The following is a 27,732-nucleotide window of genomic DNA, read 5'->3' as shown; positions in this document are numbered from 1 at the left end:
AGGCTCTTGTCAAATGGTGTATTGAGTTAAATGGTGCAGTGGTGAGACACTGAACTCATATTATGTAGGAAGGCAACTGAAATCCTTATTTGGCCATCCTGAGTTGGGATGTCCATGATTTCCCGAAATCTTTGTAAGGTGTCTGCCAGGATTGTTTGTTTGAAATGGCCCGCTGAATTCCCTTCCTCATGCTACTCTAATCTGAACTTGTGCTCAGTCTCTAAAACCTCAGTGCTGACATGACATTAAATTCTGATCAATTTTCCTTATTTTGCCAAATGGTGAATATTTCAAAACTTTTGGCCAGTCTGTGCTAAGTACAGCTTGGGAGAATGGGATTGGTGAGGATCTTCCCCCCCCCCCCCCCCCCCCCCCAAACTATGCTGTACCACAAGCGCGCGCGCGCGCACACACACACACACACACACACACACACACACACACACACACACACACACACACACACACACACATTGCAACACCATGAAGGTGGCATGGGACAAACATCAGATTAGTATGAAGCATGCTTAGATATGCAAATGATTAGCATTTCCTACAAAGTAGGTGGTAGTAATGCCACCTACATTCTGTCTTTAAGAAAAGATTAAGCTATGGGTTTGTCACTCAGAAGTTGCATTTGAAAGTTGGCTGTTCGTGAGAAGATATTGTAAGTTACTAACTAATGTGGTTTACTGTTACACAATAATGCTGCTTATGTTAATCAGGATCATAGGACTCCTGGAAATGTGGAACCCATCAGTTCAGGAGGGCTCTACTTAAAGCCATGCAGAATCTCAGTAGTCCCATGTGACTAGCACCAGGGAGGACAGATGTTTGTGTGTTCAGCCATGCAGAATTGTGCTGCCACATCACGTACACTGGTATCCAAAATTAAAGCAAAAAATTGCTATTTCCCTGTCCTGTATCTAATTCATGATATAATCATACAAACTCTCAACAGATATCTGTATGTATGATCCTGTTCTGCATGAAAGACGGCATTCTCGTCAACGGACAATCACACAAACGACAATGTCAGGACACGTATCAAATGAATTAGTGTTTGCCGAGTAGTCCCACATCCACAATCGCTGTGTACGCAGTCACAGACAGTGTAGTATGGCACAGAGAAGACACCTACCAGACTCTCTGAGGTAAAGGGCCAGAGGAAGAATGGAAGCAGGCCAGTCACAAACTGATGCGGCCAGATGGCTTAATGTGAATTGTTCTGTTGTTTCTCGGATGTGGTGATAGTTTATAGAGACTGCAACTTTATCCCAAAGACCAACAGAGGGCCAACCATGTACGTCATCAGAATGGACCGTTACATGGCTGTAAGGGCATGACAGGTACCTATTATTATTGGCATCTGACCTCACAGCATTCACTAGATGTATTATATGGAGGCAAGCGATGCACAGAAGACTTTGGCAGAGTGGCCTTTATTGTTAGGGTACTGCTATATATGTACCTCTGACATGACTTCACAGAAGCGAGCGTCTAGAGTGGAGTTGTCAACATGCCTCCTTAACAGTTGAACAGTGGGCCAATGTTCTTTTCACAGGTGAGCCACGATTTGGTCTGAAGAGTGATTCTTGATGGATTCGTATCTGAAGGGAATTTGCAACATGATTTTGGGACCCAAACACTGTGGAAAGAGACCAGTATCAAGGAGAATCCCTAATGGTGTGTGCAGTGATTATGTTGACCACCCAGACACCTCTTTGTGAAATTCTATGGGTGAATTAACAAGATTTAACTGCAGTTGTTGTGATGTGCTGTGGGCCCAGTTTTTGTACGGACGGACGATAATGCCCAAGGTCATAGACCATGGGAAATTGATGTTTTCTTGGAAACAGAAGATATTTCATACCTGGGATGTCCTGCTTGACCTCCCAATATGAATCCAGTAGAGCATGTATGGGATGCACTAGGAAGATGGGTTAAATCACATCAGCATCTGCCACTGACTTTCCAAGACTTGCTAGGAGCTCTCCAAGAAGAATGGGCATTATTGCCTCAACATGAGATTTATGATGTCATTCACAGCATTTTCCATCGTTGTCAGGCCTGTATTGCTGCCACAGGTGGTCACACCTCATACTGAGCACTGTAACCAGTTATCGGAATGTCTGTGCAAATCCTTTAAGTTGGGAGAAACAAAGAACATTTTTGTCTACCATTATGCATGTTGTGGTTGCTTACGTTCTTTGTTCTTTACATTGTTTCTACTTTACTGTTACCTGTTTATATTTTTTGTGGCAAAATAAATGTAACCTTGAAAAATTTCTGTCTGTTTCTTTAATTTTGGACACCAGTATATATTGAGTCAGGAAATGGACTTGTTCACAGCAAGACAAATATCCATTTGTACTGCTAGCAAGGCATCTATTCGTGCCACTTCACTCATGGCAGCAGAGAGATATGCACCAACAATGGTGCGCCGAGCAATAACCCGACAATGGTGCACCCACCAGTAACACTGGGCACAGTAGTGGCACCATGTCAACTTTTCTGACAAGTTCCAGTTCTGCATACAGAATCATGATGGTGTGTGGAGACACAAAGGAATATGAATATTCCCAGATGGCATTCTTTATTGTCATATGCCACAGAGTTGAAGTAGCATGAAATGAGATATCTGTATTTGTCATTCAAGCTCAGTTCGACTCCATGCCCAGCTGGCTTAGAGGCATTGTTGGTGATAGTGGTGACAGCTCTGTGTACTAAATTCCGCACCTTGTGTTATTTTTTAGTTTAGTTTTTTTGTATGTTTAGTTGATTGTATTTGTGACTGCTTGCCATGATGTGGTACATGTCAGTTCCCCATAATCATCTACAAGTAAAATTTCGTCATTTGCTACCCTTTTTGGTCTTGCAATTTTAGTGGCCAGCATTGTGTGTTCATTGGGACAGTGGGGCGAGGGGTTTGTAATGCATCCACAGCTAAATTTGGCAGCCCCCCTCCCCCCCCCCCTCCTCTGACCTCTTAAATATGTGCTCCCCAACTGTTACAAATGATCTGTGGCAAGTAGTGAATGTTTTACTTTCTAGTGCCCCTTTTTTTAAAATCTTAATCCATCTGGCAGAGAGAGCTGTATCTGAATGATTGTCTTAAGATAGGTACAGTATGAAAACCAAAGTTGAATGTTCTCTATTTGTGAATTATTTTTCAGTTTCCTGTTTTTCTTTAGCTTCAGCAGGACAGCACATCAGTCTACAATTAAGAACTCCTACAATTAAGAGTTTGAAATAGTACACTGAAAGGACATATGTGAAATATTTATTACTGAAAGTCTTTTGTTTAGATTTTAATCATTCATTTCATTTTTTCACTCAAGATCTTAAAAGTGCGTTCAACCCAACCAGCAATCCCTGACTGTTAGTGTAAATCTGTAACTTTCAGATCCTTCTAGAATGTCAGTGATTTTGCAACCCCCTGAAATGAAGAGTTAATGTTGATTTTTAGTAAGGTTATTGTTAATAGTACAGGTACCCTTACATCAGCCCTCTAACTCAGTAATACTTTGAAAGTCTTACATGAATCTCTTACAATGTTGACTTGGATTGTTTGATCTACTAACATCCAAGCAGATGTGCGATTATTAGAGACATCACTAATGTTAAATGATTGTAAACAGAAGTAAATATCAAACAAAATAAATCACAATGTCAAGCAAAGTGTAGAGATTTCAATCAGCCAATGATTTAAGCATGAATCCATATTAGATATCTTATATACACATAGCATATCAAGTTCAATCAGTCCAAATGTTCAAATATTGTTCAGTAAAACATCAAAAGCATGAAATGTAAAGTGTGTGGTGGTGTTTGTTGTTGTGGTCTTCAGTCCTGAGACTGGTTTGATGCAGTCTCCATGCTACTCTATCCTGTGCAAGCTCCTTCATCTCCCAGTACCAACTGCAAACTACATCCTTCTGAATCTGCTTAGTGTATTCATCTCTTGGTCTCCCTCTACGATTTTTACCCTCCACGCTGCCCTCCAATGCTACATGTCCTACCAACTGATCCCTTCTTCTAGTCAAGTTGTGCCACAAACTTCTCTTCTCCCCAATCCTATTCAATACCTCCTCATTAGTTACATGATCTACCCACCTAACCTTCAACATTCTTCTGTAGCACCACATTTCGAAAGCTTCTATTCTCCTCTTGTCTGAACTATTTATTGTCCATGTTTCACTTCCATACATGGCTACACTCCATACAAAAACTCTCAGAAACGTCTTCCTGACACTTAAATCTATACTCGATGTTAACAAATTTTTCTTCTTCAGAAACACTTTCCTTGCCATTGCCAGTCTACATTTTATATCCTCTCTACTTCGACCATCATCAGTTATTTTGCTCCCTAAATAGCAAAACTCCTTTAGTGTCTCATTTCCTAATCTAATTCCCTCAGCATCACCCGACTTAATTCGACTACATTCCATTATCCTCGTTTTGCTTTTGTTGATGTGCATCTTATATCCTCCTTTCAAGACACTGTCCATTCCGTTCAACTGCTCTTCCAAGTCCTTTGCTGTCTCTGACAGAATTACAATGTCATCGGCGAACCTCAAAGTTTTTATTTCTTCTCCCTGGATTCTAATACCTACTCCAAATTTTTCTTTTCATTCCTTTACTGCTTGCTCAATATACAGATTGAATAACATCTGGGAGAGGCTACAACCCTGTCTCACTCCCTTCCCAACCACTGCTTCCCTTTCATGCCCCTCGACTCTTATAACTGCCATCTGGTTTCTGTACAAATTGTAAATAGCCTTTCGCTCCCTGTATTTTACCCCTGCCACCTTCAGTGATTATAAAATCATAACTATGGTGTCACAATGTAAATGCACCAACACTTGTTAAAATGTTTACAGGGGTCACACTTCAGAAATATAATGGAACAAGACAGATATGAGATTATATTAATTTCAAGATTTTGTTTTTTTTTTCTTCTTTTGAATTGAAAGTTAATGGCTTCAACTACCAATTAAATAATCATGAAAACATACATAATCTGATAAACCTCTCAACAGTTAAAATGTCAAAAAATAACACAAGACAAGTAAATAAACCATAACTTCTTTACATGTGATAAATTAAAGTCCCCCACTGCTTTTTTTCTGTCTGTATGTAAAGGCTAATCTCAGGAATGACTCTAGGGATTTTGATGTGGTTTTCATTAATAGGTAGACTGCTTTACAAGGAAGGTTTGCATACATAATTTATTACTGCTACACCAGACATATCTTCCTGCAATAAATACTTAGTGTTAACTTTGTGAAGTCGGGATTCATCACTAGTTTAATATAAATTAAAAACTTCATGCAATTATTTACTACTGTAACCACTTCCTTTGTCTGCAGTCCATTAGTGTGTTCGAGGGCAAACTACAAAGTCTAAACATAAAATCGTAAACACAGCAGGAATATATTCCTGACACATGTTTCAGTGAAATGTAAAACATGGTTGAGTGCTTTGCACAGCTCACTATCCATGCGCTGAAGGTAGCAGTGCTCTGGACAACTGCTTTCTGTGACAGTGACACTCACCATCAGACCTGCAACAGACTTGTATGGTATCAATATAGTCTCTTGCCAAGAATCTCTTGGGGCACATGCACAGACATTTCTCAGAAAAGACTGTAGTGTTGCACTCTACAATTTATTCTAGTAGCCTCTAGATAAGCCTTATGATGTTACCTTTGGTTCTCTACCTAGACATTCTTGCTTAAAAACTAAATAAAATATTATCAAAGTTCAGTACCACTGTGCTCGAACATTCATGACTCAAAATATATATACGAGGGTTGGAACTTAAATAGTGGCAACTATTTATTCACAATCGATACAAAAGAGTTACATGTTTGCATGTGCTACTGTCCTTCAAAGTAATCACCAGTGTTGTGTAGAACCTGTTGTCAGTGATGTGGAAGGCATATTATACCGTTAGCAGAACCTGTTCTGTTGATGGTGCGAATGGAGCGGTATAAAGTTATGGTGATTCTCGTGTACGACTGTGATGGTCCTATCCTGATGCATTACGTTCCTTCACGGCAGACCGTCAGTGCACAGTATTACTGTTCATTTTTGGAGCATCACCTGTGACCAGCTTTGCAAAAGAAGCGGCGACACTTTCTGCGCAACCCACCCATCATTTTGCATGACAATGTGCGGGCGCATACAGCGCAAGCTGAGGCTGCTCTGTTTGGTCGATGGGACTGGGAAGTACTGTACCATCCACCATACTCCCTGGACTTAAGTCCTTGTGACTCTAATTTGATTCCAAAGATGAAGGAACCACTTCGTGACATTCGCTTCAGAACTGTTCCAGAGATTCAACAGGCAGTAGACTGCTCCATTCTCACATTCAACAGAACAGGCTCTGCTAACGGTATACTATGCCTTCCATATCGCTGGCAATGGGTTCTACACAACGCTGGTGACTACTTTGAAGGACAGTTTAACAGGTGCAAACATGTAACTCTTTTGTATTGTTTGTGAATAAATAGTTGCCACTATTTATCCTCAGCAGTTCTCTCCCATTTCTCCTCTTTTAATACTGAGAATGATTCTATTTATTAAAACCAGATGTTAACAACTTATGTAGCTTTCTTTCTGTGACTTCATTCTTTACTTGTTCTGGTTGCAGATGACTAGAGAGAGTTTTGTCTAACCTGATTTTTATTTTGTGCAGTGGCTCTTTAATTTTGCATAGTAACTTTGTAAACAGCTTCATATTTGAACAGCATATTGTGGAGTTTGTCTTTCAGATCAGCCCCTACTCCAATTTTATGGATTATGTTAATGATTTCATCTTTATTACGTAACACGGTTTCTTCTGAACGCTCTTGTACATGGTGTCTTCATGCATTACATCTTGAACCATGTCTTCAGCAATTTGCAGATTTTATTTTATTACTTCAGATATTCTGGCAAAGTTGGCATCTCTCATAGCAGTCATCATTCCACAACATGGGATTAGCTCCATAGTCTCATCAGTATTCATCTCTGTGGCTTCATTAACAAATTTCAAATTTACTCCACACTCTGACATTAGGTCAGCAACTGTAATCGCAGGCTCACAAAGTTGCAAAATCACTATTGTGTCAGCATTGTATTTAGACTTGCCAGTATCAGCTTCCAGTAACACTTATTTCTTAATGGGCTTACACCGTGCTCTACAGCTCGTACAATTTTGAATCCAGAAGTTTATTATAAAAGTTCTTCAAAATTACACTCACTTGACTTCCAAAATCCAGGAGAATACTACTTCTTCTCCATACACCTTTGCTCTACTGATAATGACGACATCCTCTCTTCTCCATAAAATAATTCTTCTTGCTTTCTACTCAGATCTCCTGTCTTGATCACAGTAACTTACTTCTGCTCTGGCATCACCTCTTTGTTTAAATGATTTTGATTGTCATAATTTGTTGAAAGTGAATACCCTTTTTGCCAGTTTCTGAAGCCGGCCCTGTTCTGAGTCTAATAATATGTTCTCCAGATTCAGTATTTTATCATTATTATTCCCTTGCCAAGGTCTTTGCTGAAATTTGCTTTCTCTGTGATCATCAAATCTTTCTTGAAGGCGTGCTCAGTGATTCCACTTCTGTCCCTGGTCCTGCTTATGCATTTTTCTGTTATCTCATTTCCAGTTCCATTCTGGAAAATTCTATAATAATAATATTTCTGCTGTGAGTCCCTGACTTTCTCTTCTGTCCTCATTTTCTGTGTATCCAAAAAATTGTCTTGTCTGATCTGCTGTATTGATAATTTTCACACTAACAGTCTTCATATATCGGAAGATAAACACTTCACAACCCACATCATGACATCATCATGCTTAAATGATTTATCTAAATACCAGTTCGTGCCTTGACCATTCCAGCAAGCCACATGCATTAGCATGCCCCTTCCAGTATTCAGGGAGGTGCACTGGCCGTAGATCGAATCCGCACAGATGGCTAACAATGAGGTTCGATGTGCCACTCTGCCTCAATATGATTTTTGGGTGGTTTTTCACATCTGACTAGATTTTTTGGTTGGTTGGTTGATTGATTTGGGGGAGTGGACAAAACAGCAAAGTCACCGGTCCCAGTGGATTAGGGAAGGATGTGGAAGGAAGTTGGCCATGCCCTTTCAAAATAACCATCCCGGCATTTGCCTGAAGCAATGTAGAGAAATCACGGGAAACTAAATCCGGATGGCCGGATGCATGTTTTAACCATCATCCTCCCAAATGCGAGTCCAGTGTGCTAACCACTGACCATCTTGCTCGGTATGACTGGGTGAATACTGGGCAGGTACCCATGTCCCGCCTCAGTTTCATAATTCATTAACACTTCAAAAACATTAACACACTTCTGCATGAGACAACACTAGACGCAGACTGATGAGGTACACAAAAGCCTGTCTTGGGAGGGTGGAGGGTGGTGACAGAAAGTGCATCTAGCTCCCGTCCACCACTAAAACTTCCAAATGCAAATTAACGTGCTGAAGCTGTGAAGACATGGGATAAGGCTGGGAAAAAGAAGGAAGACCAGTTCCTGTCTAATTCTATTCCCAAGGAATCTGTTGATGTTCCATCAGCTTCTCATCAGTATTCTTTATTATACAGTGAACTGATAATGCTTGTCCTATATGCATCTTGACCATTACTTCATCAAAATTACTGTCTCCAATTCCATGTATGTCATGGTACCATCATCTGTTGCAGTCCAAAGTTGCACACATCTCCAACTGTGCAATTAGCAACATAAGAAATTGTCTGCGCCTCTGTTCACAATGGCAGCAACACACTTCTAAAAGTTACAATAAATGCAACAGGATTTACATATATGTGGGACTCGAATCTGTTAAACTGTGTATTCTGTAGGAAGTATGTCTGCCTTTGCTCATCATTGCTTACATCATGGCTGTACATGCACAGCACTGTGATGCACTTCGTCAGCTTTGGTGGTATACTTTGTAATACCTTGGTTCATAGCCAGCCCCACACACATCTTTTGGTGCACTACACTTGCTCAAGTTCAGACACTGCTTTCTTTTTTCCAGCTCTTTAATCTGTGTATCATTTGTCATTAGCTCACTCTGTTTAGTGACCACTTCCTGCACTTTCAAATTTAGATTAGTAATCCTTACACCCTCATCTGCACTAGTTTCTTACATTGCTTCAGTATGTTTCACAATTTCAGATTTTATGTTGTTTATTTTGGTAGCTAACTTAGTATGTTTAGCACTCTAGTCAGCCTTGAAATTTGTGAGACCTTATTTCACTTTATCAGCAAAAGTATTTTGGCTTTTTAAAATCTCTCTTCTTGGCTTATTAACCCCTGTTTCCTGGAATAATGATCTCTCTTCCCTTTTTTAAATGCTTAGCTGTGCTTTCCTGAATGCCTTCAAACTGTTCATTGGTACCCTGTTGACTATCCTTGATTTTATTGGAAGACACTCTTGATTGTTAACGATGATGTTCTGAATTTCTTTAAACTGTTCATGTGCACTTTTTTGACTTTCTTTCCTAAGACAGTTTAGATTACACAAAAGTACTTGCATCATACTAGAGAAAACATCTAGCACCTGACCATTCAGTTTTCAGTTTCTATTGCCAAATGTGTGGTAGCAGTGTGGATATCTATTGATCCACTGCTTCCAGCGTACTATTCATACAAAAACTAGCGTCATCACTACTATATTCCCCATAATCTGAATGCCTGACTTTTACTTACGTATGTCCTCAACCGAAATTAATTCAACATTTGCAGTATTCACCATCTTGCATTCATCATCCATCTCAGATTTGCTAGAGCGGGACACACAAACGAGTTCTGGTGCAGCACAACACCTAATCTCTCACAATACTGTTTCAAATAAATACAGCACACTAATGACACTGTACATCACACTTAGCACCAGTGCAATGGCGTGAAATATTACTCTTTGCCCAAATAAATGTGACACTTAATCTGTCTGCCCATGGGGATGTTCTGGTTATTATTACATAGTAATGTAGGCGTGATGTGGTACAGCATGAAGTTTCTGCAATTTTCCTTTCTTCAATACATCCAGATATGATGAACTAATTCCACATGTACAATTACTGTTCATGTCTATTGTTTGTTGCTCAATGTCTATTGTTTGTTGCTCACTGTTGGTGTGTAACATCTCTGTCCATTGTTTTCTTCTATTTCATCACTGAAAATTATGGCCCTGGCATGGTCACCACATGTAACCCATCTGCACACCTTTACTCAATTATTTATTTTAAACATAAATGTTCACTCAAGTTTTGCAGCAGTATTGGGCAAGTGAAAGTGGTTCACCACATTAGGTATGTAGTCAGCTATTGGGCTGAACCATGTGTGTAAATCAACCTGGACACTGCACCGTATGCATATACAGAGCTATATTTAACTATTATTCTCAAATGATAAAAGTCGCTCAAAATTAGTTTCTTATTTCACTCTCTCAGTCCAGCGTCACTCATCCTGCTTAGCCACATAAGTCAGTTTCTTTCATATAGTTTCCTTTAAGACTATTTCAGTTATTTAGTTACTTCATCCGAAATTGTTCCAATTTTTATATACTGTTGCCTGTAATCAATTTAGTTTGCAGTGCGCTACCAATGGCTGCCATACTCTTATCTCTCCAAAATCTTGACGCTGCTCACAACTTATGATTATTCACAACTAACTTCACATAATTATTTCCCATGAATAGTTAATCACTATCATGATTCAAATACTTCTCCGTACCACTTTTAAGCTATTCATATTTCAAAATTAATCTGCTGTTCACTTCTCCGGGCAACAGCCTGATCATCTCCCTTGACCACTAGCCACTGACTGACTTAATCAGGTGTCTTGAAAATGCACACATTCTATCAGAGATTTCCCAACGATTGCCATGAAACTGTAACTTCCAGAACATAAATAATACAGTATGTGATCAAAAGTATCCAGACACCTCCAGAAACATACATTTTTCACATTAGGTGCATTGTGCTGCCACCTACTGCCAGGTACTTCGTATCAGCGACCTCATTAGTCATTAGACATTGTGAGAGAGCTGAATGGGGTGCTCCGTGGAGCTCATGGACTTTGAACATGGTCACGTGATTGGGTGTCACTTGTGTCATACGTCTGCACGTGAAATTTCCACACTCCTTAACATCCCCTAGGCCCACTGTTTCCAATGTGAAAGTGAAGTGGAAATGTGAAGGGACACATTTAGCACAAAAGTGTACAGGCCAATCTCGTCTGTTGACTGACAGAGACCGCCAGCAGTTGAAGAGGGTCATAATGTGTAATAGGCAGACATCTATCCAGACCATCACACAGGAATTCCAAACTGCATCGGGATCCACTGCAAGTACTATAACAGTTAGGCGGGAGGTGAGAAAACTGGGATTTCATGGTTGAGCGGCTGCTTATAAGCCACACATCACGCCGGTAAATGCCAAACGATGCCTCGCTTGGTGTAAGGAGCATAAACATTGTATGATTGGACAGTGGAAAAACATTGTGTGGAGTGACGAAACATGGTACACAATGCGGCGATCCGATGGCAGGGTGTGGGTATGGCGAGTGTCTGGTGAACGTCATCTGCCAGCATGTGTAATGCCAACAATAAAATTCGGAGGCAGTGTTGTTATGATGTGGTCGTATTTTTCATTGGGGTGTGGGGTGGGGGGGGGGGGGGGAGGAGGGGGGGGCTTGCATGGCACTATCACAGCACAGGCCTACATTGATGTTTTAAGTGCCTTCTTGCTTCCCACTGTTGAAGAGCAATTCGGGGATGGCGATTGCATCTTTCAACACGATCGAACACCTGTTCATAATGCACAGCCTGTGGCGGAGTGATTTCCTGACAATAACATCCCTGTAATGGACTGGCGTGCACAGAGCCCTGACCTGAATCCTATAGAACACGTGTGGGATGTTTTGGAACACGGACTTCGTGCCAGGCCTCACCAACCGACATCAATACCTCTCCTCAGTGCAGCACTCCATGAAGAATGGGCTGCCATTTCCCAAGAAACCTTCCAGCACCTGAATGAACGTAAGCCTGTGAGAATGGAAGGTGTCATTAAGGCTAAGGGTGGGCCAACACCATATTGAATTCCAGCATTACCAGTGGAGGGCACCACGAACTTGTAAGTTATTTTCAGCCAGGTATCTGGATACTTTTGTTCACATAGTATATTAAAGTCAGCTGAAATGAGTTTCTAACATCTATCATTAGTAAGGATGTCAATGCTGTTACCTGTACATACTGTAAAACTGATTGAAATTACAGGGTCTCAGGACTTCAAGATAGCTCATGTTAGGGCAATGTCATGTTGTAGTAGAATGGCACAGAACCCTGAAGTTAAGAAGGGATGTAACATCATGCAGGCATCTGATCCAGATACCAATGGCAGAACTGAAAGAAGATATGGAAGGAAGAGCCACAGATACTCACGTCATCAAAAAGAATGAATTGGGGAGGAATGCAAAGAGTAGCTTTCCTTTGTATGTTTAATACTCTTACCCTGCTTGAATGTATTAAAATAGCATTTATGCTTCTCAACTTTGAACATTATATTCCAAAATCCATGCACTGCTATATCTGTTAAAGAATGCCTTTGTAGGAGCTCACATTAACTGGAAACATTATGTGATTAAACACCCCACACCTTCTCCAAGAAAATGAATGAGAGTAGCCAATGTAAAACCTCCATTAATGAAGCAAGTCTCCAAATTACCAGACAAGAAAACTCTTTTGATGTTTATGACTCATAAATGGAACTTGTAGTGTAACATGACACTTTGTTAAGATATTCCACTGTACATTCTTAGGCTCTTCAAGAAATTGAAGATATTCATGTGAATGTAAAGAGGAAAACTATGATTTTAAATTAATTGAACTACAATGGAACAAAGCACTGTCGCTGGGCTTTTGTTTATGCAAAGCCAAGATATACTCAGGAGCTGCACCTCCCATGGGCATTAGTGGTGAATAGAAATCATCACTTGCTTTGGTGGGTGTGTTATTCCATGCAGCCACTGAGGTAAAGTGTTATGGTGGACTGCCAAGGATTAACCAAATATCCTGCATTAGCAATGAATCTTATGTAAAATGGAATGTAATTGACTTACTCTATTGTATGCAGACCAGAGAAAAGGAGGAGCATGGTACTCATTGTAAAGTATGTTGTATTAATTATTAATCAGACAACATATGGTTGGAATGATGGAACTCTGGTTACGAATGCTTTACATTGTCTGAGGAGAGAAATTAGCTCTTTTTCTAGATAATTCATGAAATATTCTGGGAAGAGGATCCAAGCACAGTGAAGAAGATTATTAGGTAGTAGGACCAGCTCATCAAGATAAAGCTACTGTAGTATCAATAAGATATTAGCAAACAAATTGTGTACTGTTCCAGGAGGATATATGCAACTATACGTTCGATGTCTCCCTTTGAGCACAAGGACACTACAAGCTTAACACCTGTAACAAGGAACCATCAAGTCTTAAGAGGATTTCACCCATATTTTTGCACTGACTACCAAGATGAGAGGGAAACAGGCTTACACGATTCAGTAAAATATGATCACGGTCAGGAGTCATTTTGAAGACATTGCAGCTGTTTGCACAAGGAAGACACCTTTGTGTGTTTCTGTAGGAGGCACATTTTTGTGAAACTAGCACATTAGTATCAGAGAAATGACCTTCATAGTGACAGGGTCAAAGATTGGTCGAGTGATTAGTGTAGGAGGGGGAGAGGGGAGGAGTAGTTTTCAAAATTTGAATTTTTTCATGGTTTCCCCAAACCACTCAGATTAATGCCCAGTTTGCTCTTTGCAAAAGACACATCTAGTTTCCTTTCCCATCCTTATCCTGCCCAAGCATGTAATCCATTTCTAACTATATTACTGATGACAGTATGTTATACCAACCTGCCACTCTCCCCCTCCCCCTTTCAACTCTTTTCCCAAAGACTTGATGTCTGCATTTCATAATGCTACATCTCTCTTTTCATTAGTACAGTTGCTCACTGTATTACAAGCAGCTGACTTGAGAGTATGTGTCACTGAAGATAATGGTGAGCTCTTTATACTTGCCAACACAATCCTGTAGACATTCATTTATTCATTCGTTCCTTGGAGTTAAACTCTTAAGAACTAAAGAGAGAGCATTGAAGTTCACAGGTACAATAGTCATTAAGTTAATATAACTTTTTCAGTTTGGTTAATTTCCATCATCATCATCATCAGCAGCAGCAGCAGCTGCTGCTGCCATTTGACATGCACTGCTGAATGAAGATGTCCTCCAGACTTTCCCATATGTTATGACCTGCAGCTACGTGCATGCATGTTCCTTTTGCATATTTTCTGATGCAATCTACTGACCTTCCATTAGGTCTTCACTTAGTCTTTTCTTATCTGTTGATACTGATCAAAGAATTCCCCATTTTGAAGAAAACTGGAGTGGAATATTGCACTGCTGGGAAATATAGATTAGTATATCACTGCATTAAAGATGTGACACAATATTCCACTTATTTCGGTAGTGCAGATTTCACTAACTTACTTGAGATACTGTCAGCACCAGTTGAATGTTTACTGTTTAATAAGATAATGATTTTCTTAAGTTTTCCAATAGTCAAAGGAGGGAAGTTCTTTGATCACAAATAAATGTAACTTACTGGTTGAGCATATCTATTGTCTTGTGCACAACTGTTGTTTGTATAGTCTGTTTGTACAGTAACAGCTATGACCTCTAATAAACATTTAGCACCCCCTCCTTATAATTAATTTTATCACTGTTAACATAAAGGAGTATATTGTAGTGACAGTGAACAACTCTCCATCATAGTTGCAATGGCCATTTGTAACTTGCCTTAATAGACACATGGATTTTACATAAATCCCTCCTCCCATATTATTTTCACAGTATAAAGGTGCTAGGGCGTAGCTATAATCTTGGAGAAAGCTGACGGTGGTTGTGGCTTAGGGTTTTGTATAGCATAAAACATACAGATCATTTATCCATTGTAAACTTGCTGCTAGAACTGTAATTTGTTTGTTTTACTTGCCAATCCTCTTATGTTGTGATGAAACATTGTCACATATTTACTATCCAGCAAATTTCTTCTTCTATTTCCCCAAGAAAGGACACACAAGCTTTGTGTCAGTACTCTTTATTGTTAGCTGCTTTGCTTTTGACAGCTGAGCATGTAAGTTATGTAAATTACCACTTTCAGACTACTAAAGCCATCAGAGTGCAATAGGTTTCAAGTTTAAAAGGCTTTTGTCATGCTTTTCCTTAATTACTAAATTTAACAGTGCATCTGATACTTCTTTACCTGACTTGTGTAGTAATAGGTCATAGTTACTAAACAGATGTGTATGGAAATTGCTGATATCTATTACATATGTATTCTACATCTGCTTTCTGCAAGCCATCTTATGGTGTTTTTCAGAAGGTACTTCTGGTGTCATTTCCTTTTCTACCTATGATGATCAGTTTATAGGTGGTATGTGGGAAGAATGTTTTAATAAACCTCCATATGAGCTCTAATTTCTCTGATTTTCTTGTGGTCATTTTATAAGACGTATTTGGGAGGAAATAATGTGATGCCTAACTCTTAGAATTTCAGCAGTAACTCTCCACCCCATGGGGTACAATGCTTCTTTTATAGTTACTGCCACTGAAGTTCGTTGAGCATTTCTGTAATGCTCCCACTTTGACTAAACAATCCTGTGATGTAAAATACTGCTCGTCATTGGTCTTCTGTATCTCATATAGTATTCCAAATCACTACGGGTCTCAACCTGATGAACAGTACTCAAGAACTGGTTGAACAAGTGTATTATAATACACATCTTTTCTAAACGAATTACTTTTCTTTTAGATGTTGCCATTGACCAAGGTCTTTTATCTCATTTTCCTGTTTGTTTTATTTGATCAATCCACTTTATGTTACTCTGGATGGTTACTTCTAGATATTTTATGGTAGTTATTGTTTTTAACCTTTTTTTTTTTTGCCAATAGTCCACTCTAACAGTAGTGGATCACTTGGCTTATGTATGCACTGTACCTTATATTTATGTTCATTGCCAACTCCCTGTCACTGCACAAACTATTGATCCTCTGTAGATCTTCCTGAATTTCACTACAATGTTCCGTATATACAACAGCATTGTCCATGAATAGCTCATGAAGCCTCCAGTGTTATCCACTAAATCATTTACATAAACTGTAAACAGTAACAGCCTTGTCACACTTCCTTGGGGTGCTTCCAAAATTACCTTTAAATACGCCAGTTTTTATTCTGTTAAGAATTACATTTTGAATTCTATCAGTAAGGAAGTCCGGAATCGCATCACAAATCTGGTATGATACTCAGTAAGCTCATATTTTGTTCACATTCCTCAAAGTTTCTTTAAGTATTTTGGATTTTATAGTTTATTTGAGTGATGGCCTAACTTACAAGGGATTTTTTTTTATCAAGTTGTGTCGTTTTTGAATATTCACAATAAATATGTTTGTGTAATACTGTAACATTCATTGCATACTACATTGTTTGTGCCACATATCAGTATCATAAATACTTTACATGTTCTGAATTGCAGTTCAGTTACTAGTTCATGTAACTTTACACTGGGTTTCGCATTTTCACAAATTTTAACACTATTCAAATTTTTAAATTATTTCTGCCATGTTTCTCCCATAACTATAAAAAAATTAACTAGTTTCCATTTTCTATAGAGTAAATTTTGCTTCTGCAGTGGACAGTGCATTGTTTTAAAACTTCCTAGCAGATTAAAATTGTCATGTATAGATAGCTCAATCAGTAGAGCATTTGCCTGTAAAAGGCAAAGTTTCCTGATTCATGGTCTGGCACATGGCTGTAATCTGCTATGAAGTTTCAAGTCATGCTTGTTTTGTGTTTTCATGTTTAAAAGTTGTTAAAATCTTTCCATAGTATGTTGACTATAAGTAACTGAAATGTATTTTTGCAAATTTGAAAATTCAGTGCTGTGGCTTTACACAAATTTTCTTTTTAACTGAATCACTGCACCTCAGTCCTGCAGCAATGTTACACAATTCTATACAAGCCATCATCTTCAACTATCAGATCCAATGTCAAAGGCCTTGAGTCGTTTCCTCTTGTGGTATCTTTCTGGTTTATATTTATCTTTTGTCACTCCCTTCTCAGCATAGCCTATATTTCACACTTTCCTATTTATCCATTTTTCTGTGTTCTGTATTAAAACAACAATGTCATATTGATTCAAACATCCCTCTAAAGCTTTGCTTGTGTCCTGTATTTTTCTTTCTCTTTCGTTTTAGTTCTCATGGTTAAAAATATGAAAATTCTAACTAATAATCTCACTTCCTTCTTAATATACCATTAACTTCCGTGAATTTATGTATTATGTATTTCTGAGTGTCTACAAAGTTGATATGAAGTAATTAACATCTCATCTTTCTCTATTTTCTGTATGTTTCTGAACATCTTTTGCTGTTTAATGTTCTTAGAAGTCCTCTCAATGCACTGAAGTGACATCAGGTTGTAAGATTTGCACCAGACTGGGAGGTGTATTATTCTTTTTTGTTACAAAATTGATCACCAATTAGCACTTCATTTCTATTTTTTCTGTGTGCTGTGTTGTTATGTGGCATTCTAAACTAATTTTGTGATTGGTTTTGCATTTCTTATTTCCTATCTTCTCAGAACATTTGACAAGTAGGCTGCTTTAATAAAGGTGGTGGCTTGTGTTATGTCATAGACTTGAAATTCCAGAATGAATGAATTTCAAGTTTGTTAATAAATTATTAAATCTCTGTCAATAAATTATTAAATCTCTATCACTTAAAAGGGATTGTGAAATACCTAAGGCAACATATGCGTTTGTAGGCTTTCTTTTAACTTACTAGATTTTCATGGTACAGTATGTGTATGTATTTTGCAGTACGATGTGAAAGAAATCAAATTCATTCAACATCTTTGTTCCAGCAAGAGGAGACGATAACGATGGTGAACAAGAAACATTTGCTCGCCAGTCTGTTGCTGCAATAGTTATGATGATCTTCCAGTACTCAGATAATCCAGGTATGTTTCTTCACTATTACATAATTTATATAATTAAGTAATTAATGAAACTCGTGTAATTAATGGATACTTGGGTTGCATTTACAGACTTCCTTGAATCACTTGTTGTTAATATTGCACTACTTTTGTCCTCCTCCTGTCAACATTGTAGCATAAATTCAATTTATTGTCACTTGGAAGCTAAATACCAGTGGAATAGTGCCTATCACAAGAGATATTCATATGCAGAGTATCTTATCTTAAGCTTTTATAAATAAATAAAGCTGAGTATATATATTTACTCCATTGACTTTTGCAATGGAGTCAGTGGTCAACAGGTACATAATTTGGAATCAATCTCTAAAACATATTTCTGCATTCATATTTTTTCTGTGTTTTGGTATGATGCTTTTTGAATAGTCCCTTATCTGATGAATGATACTCCAAATGCAAGTATCTCATGTATGAAAAGGAAAGTGTGAGACATTGAATATTGTAACTTAAATTTTAAATGGAATCTGCAGCAACATGAACTGAATTTAAAGAAGTAAAAACTATGTTTGAAGGGCCTCAAAATGAATAAGGGCAATGAAAACAATCATTGGATGTAAAGAAGAATGATTTACCAAATCTTTTCACCCCAGGGGGCTCACATCTCTCTTGTGAGCATGGGCTTGGCCACCACGGGGCCCCAGCGCATCCAACTCTACTTCCTGTTCCGTGCTGCAAATCTATACTTCTACTGTTTGTTTCTCCTTTGTGCCTTTCTATTGTATGGTCTTCTTGTTGCTGATCATGCTTGCATTTGGTTTATGATTTTGGACACGATTTTTTTTTTTTTCCAGCACTTCATACAACTTTTCATACTTCACTACATGGTCCCCATTGTTGGGTTTGACGTACCATTCCTCTTCCAAATTTTACGGAAGTGCAGATAGTGCAGGAAAGGTCACCCAATACAGTGAACAGTCCACCTTTTGTCCCTTCCTGTCTTCATACCTCTCCTTTCTGGCAAAAGTAATATACCCAAAACCCAACATTGTAGCCATCTCATTGTGGGGTGAGTTGTCACAAGTACCCACACAGTTGCAGTCCCCTGACTACACAGGGATTACCGTATTGGTGTCAGAGCTTGGAAGTCCTCACTTATGCCAAAGAGTATGTGCTCATCATGACTGGGACACAGGGATTCTGGGCAATGGTTAACTGGCCAGGTTGCCGTTGTGTGGGTGGGTGGCATCCATGGGGAAAGCCCCCATTCAGAATGGGTGGCACCAAGGCAGATCACTTGCAAATTAAGCAGCTCAAACTTGGCCCAAGCAGTCTTCTCTGAAGAAAAGGATTGCTAGAATGTGGGAATACATGACCCAACAACATTTCTTTCCCTGGCTAGGCCATGGGAGGAATGTAGGGCCAAGAGACAAGGGGAGAGATAGTTCCCACAGTACTTTGTTTGCTCTAGAACCGACAGGAATTCTGTCTTGGTCACAAAGTCATTATTCTTTGTTGAACATGTTCAGGAAAGGTTTGGAAAAGTAGCAGTAATTTTGAAAAAGTGGTTCAGTTCTGATTAAACAGCATCCCCCACTCATTTCTGTAAGTATCACATCCCGTAACAGTCTCAGTGCTGTACAGGGTATCATCTTCCCCCACAACTTCATTTTACAGACCGATGACAAGCTTTGTGGCAATTTACCAATTTAGAGTGACCTGGTGTGCATTTTGTTTGTTTTGTCCAGTAGGGACCAAAGAACAATAAGGTTGATATTGGGGTCTACATTTTGGGCCGTGAAGATGACTAATTGCTTGTAAAGGTCAAAGTGATGGTATATCAGTGCAATGTGAAACATATGCTCCCCCTCCCATGTGGTGCTAAAAATTCATGAAACTTGGGCACACGTTTTGCTTTGTAATGTCAGCCTCCTCTGTAGGGATTGTGGAAGTCAATATCGCACAAACACTCCTTGTGCCCCTCCCTCCATCTGTGTCAGCTGTGGGGAGCACCATTTCTCCTGTTCACCGGGCTGACTCATATTTCAGGAGGCCAGGAAGAAATATGGTCTTTTATATCCCGTAAATATGACAATGACTTTTGCTATGGCTACAATGACAACATCCAATCTTGTCACAGAAACATAGCACAACATGCTTACTACGTCAGGCCCTCATGGCTACTTGACAGTACCCACTCCACTGGTGGTTGAGGCCCCTCTCCTAATGTTTCCCCCACACCCACTTTGGGGGCATTGACTCCGCACTCACTGTGAACCTGGATTCCCAACTCCCAGCTGGAGAAGCAACACCCTCTTCCCATGTCTCTCACCAGGAAAGGGTCCCTCGGGATGCTCCCCTCCAAGGATTCTGCTGATCTGCAACCTGATACCAGCCGGTGACTAAAGGAGCCACAGGTTGATGATCATAGGGCTTTGTGTCCCTCCTCTGTCCCTGAAACTAGGACGGACAAGCCCTCTCAGACATCAAAATCTTGAAAGGAGAAGAAGACGAAGTAAGTTCTAGTGGTCCATGCCACAGGAACCCACATGTTCTGGTTGTGTACCTGACACAAAAAGTTCCTTTTGGCCCCTTTGGCACTGGATCCCCCCCATACGGCCTGCTTCACAAATGATGTGGATGGATGCTGTATCCTTGCAGCCAGTGTCAGCAGGCAACCCTGGGGCATGACCTGCCTCCACAGGATACTGATAGTGTGATCCTCCACTAGAAATGTAGTGATTTTTTTTCCGCCAGCTGGTCAAGCTAAAACTTCTCTCATGAATTTTGACTGCTTTCTGTGTTGCCCTCCAGGAAACTTTGTTCTCAACATTGCAAACAGTTACCCTCTGCCCTTGAGACCGGTGTGACAGTGATGATTTTCCAGTTATCCTCTCCCTTCCTCAGCATCACTCACCTAGACGTCCACCCAGACGGGCTCTCAACAATGCTGACTAGGATGACTTTGTCTCTGCTATCACCCGTAGCACCCCATCATGATGAGGTACTGATGTGATGGTCCAGAGTCCAGTCACAACCATTCTATTGGCAACAGACTTAGCGATCCCCTATTCCACCAGATCCCCCTGTTGGAAGATAGTACCTCAGTGGACATTAGAAATCACCATGGCCAATAGAGATCACAGATGGGCTCTCCAATGCCATAAGTAGCATCCATGACTGGAGCACTCCATTCCCATTAACAGCTTTATTCCCAGGTCCATCACCTAATAAAATGACAGAAACAAGAATGCTGGGAATGGTATGTTACTACCACTGGACAGCGTTTGCCTTCTTCCCAGGATTTGGCAAAGGTTTGACACCTGTAGGGTCACAACTCCCCCACAGGTGTACCTGGCATCTCCCTAAATAGTGTTGTGTATACTAACCCATATGCTGTTGCCAAACCTTTTCCTCTGCATTATGCTCGAGTCTCTATGTCAGAGAATTACCAGCCTGCATTTTGTATTCTCAAACAGCAGTTGGTGCAGATTCACTTACCTTTCACTACACATCACCTGGAGCCATACAGTGCTCCATTGAGTGAATGCCAATTCCTCAAAGCCCTAGACTTATGCCCTGATATGGACCCAGGGCCAGACCACATCCAGAGCCACATGCTAAAACACCTATCGGTGGGTTGCCAATGACACATCCTTGCCATTTTCAACCATATCTGGAGTGAGTTCCCACCTCAAGCAAGCATGATCATCCTGATACTGAAACTGCGTAGACACACTCCTGAGATGGGTGATCAACACCCAGTTAGTCTCACTAATGTTCTCTGCAAGTTGCTCGAATGTGTGGTGAGCTGGCAGTGGTGTTGGTATCTTGAGTCTTGGGGTCTTTTTGCTTTTTCCCAAGGCTTTTCATGAAGGCAGTTCTACTGCTGACAGTTTTGTCTGTCTGGAGTCTACTATCCGATCAGCTTTTACCTAACATCAACACCTTTTCACGGTGTTCTTCAACTTGCAACAGTATTATGACTCTACATGACGTCATCACGTGAGTGGTGTCGCTGCGGCAGGCTCCCAGTTTTTCTCCAGAACTTTTTGTCACACGATACTTTCTGGTTTAAAGTTGGTGCTTCCCACAAAACACCCCATATACAAGAAAATGAGATCCCACAGGGCTCTGTATTGAGTGTGCCCCTTTTTCTTGTGGCTATAATTAGTCTAGCTGCAGCTATGGGGTCAACAGTGTCACCCTCCCTGTATGCTGTTTTGCATTTACTATTGCTCCTCCACTGTAGGTGTTGTTGAACACCAGCTGCAGAGTGCCATATGAAACATGCAATCTTGGGCTCTCAGCCATGGCTCCTGGTTTTCAGCTGCCAAGACATGCATCATGCATTTCTGTTGCCATAGTACTGTCCATCCACAACCAGAACTCTACCTCAGCAATCACTTTCTGGGGCTGTTCTTTGATGCCTGGTTGACATGACTTACCCATCTTCAAAAACTTAGGCAAATGTCATGGTCACACCTTAATATTCTTGGCTGCCTCAGTGATACCAGCTAGGGAGCAGGCCATTCAACAGTTATGCAGCTTTACAGAGCTCTGATTCTGTTCTGTCTAGATTATGGGAGAGTGGCTTATGCCTCATCACCACCTTCAGCATTGCACGTGCTGGACCCGATACATCATTGTGGGGTCTGACTTGCAATAGGTGCTTTTCAGACCAGTCCCATGAACAGCCTACTGGTGGAGGCTGAGGTCCATCCATTATAGATCAGATGCCAAAAAATGCTACTCAACTATGCAATATACATTTGCTGCTCCCCTGAGTGTCTGAACGGTCATGTCCTTTTCCCTGATAGGGGGATCCACCTCCCACAGTAGTGGCCCAGGACTGACGTCATGATCTCAGTTCGTATACAGTGTGTCTCATCTAAGCTCCAACTTCCCCTACTCTCATCTCTTGTCAGTGAGCAATCATGTACAACCTCATAGTGTATACCCCATCCTCGAATATGTCTCAACCTATCCTTTGGACTGAAAGACTCTGTTGACCCCTTGGTTTTTCACCATGTGTTTCTGGCCATCATTAATGGATTTCCAGGTTCAGAAGTGATATACAGTGACAACTCTATGTTCAGTGGATGAACTGATTTTGCCTACCACACTCAAGATTCATTGAGCTGCACACCCTGCTAAGAAGATGCAGTGTATTCACTGCAGAATTGGTGGCCATCGCTCGAGCCTTCAGTCACATTCATTCTTGCACTGGCGAGACTTTCTTAATTGACAGTGACTCCCTTAGTAGTCTTCTGGCTATCAACCACTGCTACCCTCAACACCCATTAGTTGTGACTATCCAGGATCTCCTTCCTGACCTCTGTCAAGCTTGATGGTCAGTCGCCTTTGGTCATGTTGGCATCCCAGGGAACAAACATGCTGTCTGGCTGATCAAGTTGGTTACCAGAATACCGACTTTGAAGATGGTGGTACTAGAACTGGCCCTTTACTCAACTCTACTCCACCAATTGTTGGAGGCTTGTAACATAGAATGGTGTGCTCTGATTTCTCCAAAACTGTGAGCAACAAAGGGGGCCTTATCCATGTGGCAGTCTTCCTTCAAACTTCTCTCATGGAATATGCCGTTCTCTGTTGGCTTCACATTGGCCACGCTTGGCTGACCAATTGCCATATCCTACAGTGTGAGGACTCAACCCCTGTGTTGGTGTGGTGTCCATAGTCTCCACACAACAATGACAGACAACTTCAAAACCCCTGCCCCATTTGTTTACTTCTGTACTTTTTTGTCACTGATACTTTCATTTTGGATGATACGTGGGAAATGTCACTCAGATACCCAAAGCATTTCTTGATTTCCTGAAAATTTCTTTCCTGAAAATTTCTTTGGCAGGTTTGTATTGTTTTCTAGTATACAAAGTGTTTAGGAATCTGAAAAATCTCTCTCTCTGTGGACATTTTTCAGAGCAGCTGGAGAAACAGTGACATTCTCCACTGCAATCAAAGTTGAGTAATGTTTCTGTAGATCGCTAACAATCAACTGCCATCCACAAGTATTAATGACTACTTTAAAATTGTTGCAAAGATTAACATCAAACACCCAAATACAGAGCATGCTGTTTAGCAGAACAAAGGTTATTATAAAAAATCTGATTCAGTACTTATGCTATATAAGTTCTGTCATCTAAAGCCATCCCATATAAACAGTAAGGGTAAGAACACTCCCTTCTGCAGTTATTACTGTCATGCAATCCATTTGGGTCGGCTCTCCTCTAGTTCCACTGCTTCTCTTGTCTCTGTCCACTTTTCATTTCACTAATCTTTCTTCTTTCCTCATTCCTTCATTCTTCAGGTCTTTGTACACCTGCAGTATTATTTGTTTGTTTTATATTCTCTTTGTTTGTTCCTTTACCTTCTTCTTCAGCCTTTTTCCTGGTTTGTCCATTGCTATTTTGCCTGTACCCATATTTTTTGTTTGCTTCCGCCCTTCTGACTTGGAATCTGCCCCTCCCTTCTCTTTCCTGTAAGAGTTGTCCTTGTATTTGCTTCCATCTGTTTTGCTTTCCACCCCTCTCCATACTCAACACAGCCTTCTGCCATAATCAGATCTCCACCTTTCTTGCCACCTCACTCTCGTCAGCCTACAGTGCCATCTTAACCAGTAACATTGTTACATCAGAAGCCCATGCATGGTCTTTTTGTGAAGAGCAACTATAGTTGAGAAACACATGCAAACAGTTGTGTACTTTGTGTGTGTCTATCCATCCATCCATCCATCATTCAGCCTTTCTTATGATGAGGTGTGGCTTTTCCTCCCAATCATTCTTTGAATTGTCATTAGAGGCATATATAATGTCATCATAAAATAAATCCGCTTGACATTAAAACTTTGTCAGACTATGACTTGAACCTGGAAATTTCATGGCATGTCATTCTTTTATTTGCTCAACAGTAGATTGGTAATTTGTTTGAAATAGAGCATTTTTTAGCATTTAAAGAAACATCTATTTATGTAAAATTTTTTGTTATTCCCTAGAGTATATATCTTCCTCGGTTATGAATTATTATTGTGAGTTGTATGATTGGAAGTTGAATTGGGCAGTGTTTTTGGATTATTCTAACATAAAAAAACTGAAATGACACTTGTGAACTACACTACTGGCCATTAAAATTGCTACACCATGAAGATGACGTGCTATAGATGCGAAATTTAACCAACAGGAAGAAGATACTGTGATATGCAAATGATTAGCTTTTCAGAGCATTCACAGAAGGTTGGCGCCAGTGGCGACACCTACAACGTGCTGACATGAGGAAAGTTTCCAACCGATTTCTGATACACAAACAGCAGTTGACCGGCGTTGCCTGGTGAAACGTTGTTGTGATGCCTCGTGTAAGGAGGAGAAATGCGTACCATCACGTTTCCAACTTTGATAAAAGTCAGAGTGTAGCCTATCGCGATTGCGGTTTATCATATGGCGACATTGCTGCTCGCGTTGGTCAAGCTCCAATGACTGTTAGCAGAATACGGAATCGGTGGGTTCAGGAGGGTAATACGGAACGCCATGCTGGATCCAACGGCCTTGTATCACTAGCAGGTGAGATGACAAGCATCTTATCCACATGGCTGCAACGGATCATGCAGCCACGTCTCGATCCCTGAGTCAACAGATGGGGACATTTGCAAGACAACAAACATCTGCACGAACAGTTCGACGTTTGCACCAGCATGGACTATGAGCTCGGAGACCATGGCTGCAGTTACCCTTGACGCTGCATCACAGACAGGAGCGCCTGTGATGGTATACTCAACGACGAACCTCGGTGCACGAATGGCAAAACATCATTTTTTCTAATGAATCCAGGCTCTGTTTACAGCATCATGATGTTCACATCCATGTTTGGCGACATCGCGGTGAACGCACATTGGAAGCGTGTATTCGTCATCACCATACTGGCATATCACCTGGCATGGTGGTATGGGGTGGCATTGGTTACACCTCTCGGACACCTCTTGTTCGCATTGATGGCACTTTGAACAGTGGATGTTACATTTCAGATGTGTTATGACCTGTGGCTCTACCCTTCATTCGATCCCTGTGAAACCCTACATTTCAGCAGGATAATGCACGACCGCATGTTGGGGATGCAGAAAATGTTCGACTGCTGCCTTGATCAGCACATTCTCCAGATCTCTCACCAATTTAAAATGTCTGGTCAATGGTGGCTGAGCAACTGGCTTGTCACAATATGCCAGTCACTACTCTTGATGAACTGTGGTATCGTGTTGAAGCTGCATGGGCAGCTGTACCTGTACACGCTATCCAAGCTCTGTTTGACTCAATGCCCAGGCGTATCAAGGCCGTTATTATGGCCAGAGGTGGTTGTTCTGGGTTCTGATTTCTCAGGATCTATGCTCCCAAATTGCGTCAAAATGTAATCACATGTCAGTTCTAGTATAATATATTTGTCCAATGAATACCCGTTTATCATCTGCATTTCTTCTTGTTGTAGCAATTTTAATGGCCAGTAGTGTAAGTAACCAATTCAGGATTTTATGGCAATGCATGGCAAATTATAAGAGGCTTGTGATGAATTCTCCGCTGTACGTAGCCCGCTCGAGGGTTAACACAATGGTGCTTATCCATTAACGTGAAACTTTCACATTATACTGTTTGATACATCATGAAAAACTAACTGGTCATCATGAATATTGTCACATACTAATTTACCCATTATCTCAGAGAAATGCAGCAGTGGCAGCATTATGCAGTAACTTACTTACATGTGGACAGATACTACATAAAAGATTATGTTTCCCTGTCATGGTCATTAGTCCAATGAATTGCATCACTGGAAATGATGAGATCAAAAAATTGTGGCAAGAACCCAGTCAAGATTCATTGTTATCCCAGTGGTTTAAATGGATCCACCATACTTGCTACATGTGTGACTGACATTCTGTTGGTGAAAGAATCACTTTGATGCGTTAGATTTTCAACAATATGCTCCTTCATACATTTCACAGATTTGCCTTTTGTTGACATCAACAAATGGCAAACAATGCAGTACCATTCAGTGATTAAAACAAATTATATAATTTATGTTCTATGTTTATTTTAAATAAAAGTAATACACGCAGAATAACTATGTTGCAACTTCTTTCTTTGTAATCCTTATAGAAGTATTTGGAAAACCCAGAATAACATGATACCATGCAGAAATTCACCTGTTCCAGTGTTTTTACATTTACGCAAATGAAGAGAAATGTGGAACAGTGCACACAAATGTCTTATTGCAGGATCAAAAGGCACAGTGGTACTGTTACTTTGATCAGTTGAATCCTGTGGCCACTAGAAATGATGGGAAGTGAAATGGCTATAAACTGCAGAGAAAATAAGTAAGGTACTGAGGTTAATCATGAGGATACACATTTGTAGAGGAGGACACTTGTCTTAGAAGACCATACTAATCTATATAAAGAACACTGTAATATATGTAAATGAGGTTAATCATAAGGAAACAAGTGAGACTTTAGGGGACAGCTAAAGATGTCAGCCACAAGAAGAATGAAAGTAACCATCCTTTGGCTAACTAACTTGTTTAACAATTGTGTAATACAAGGTGGAATTACCCGTATATGATGAGGATGTGAGATTATTATTATTAAAAA

The 27,732-nt window shown here is 40.3% G+C and overlaps 1 protein-coding gene across 1 annotated transcript in view; it reads left to right on the top strand.

Moving 5' to 3' along the window:
- The window catches only part of LOC126470304 (protein unc-79 homolog), an 857,658-nt gene that overhangs the window by 8,697 nt on the left and 821,229 nt on the right, over positions 1-27,732 (top strand). Inside the window, exon 5 of the mRNA XM_050098074.1 lies at positions 18,018-18,113. Coding sequence (XP_049954031.1) covers positions 18,018-18,113 — 96 coding nt within the window. The remainder of the gene's footprint in view (positions 1-18,017; positions 18,114-27,732) is intronic.

The sequence above is a fragment of the Schistocerca serialis genome, chromosome 3 (assembly GCF_023864345.2).
Source record: "Schistocerca serialis cubense isolate TAMUIC-IGC-003099 chromosome 3, iqSchSeri2.2, whole genome shotgun sequence".
Lineage (NCBI taxonomy): Eukaryota > Metazoa > Arthropoda > Insecta > Orthoptera > Acrididae > Schistocerca > Schistocerca serialis.
This window is presented reverse-complemented; position numbering and strand designations above follow the sequence as displayed.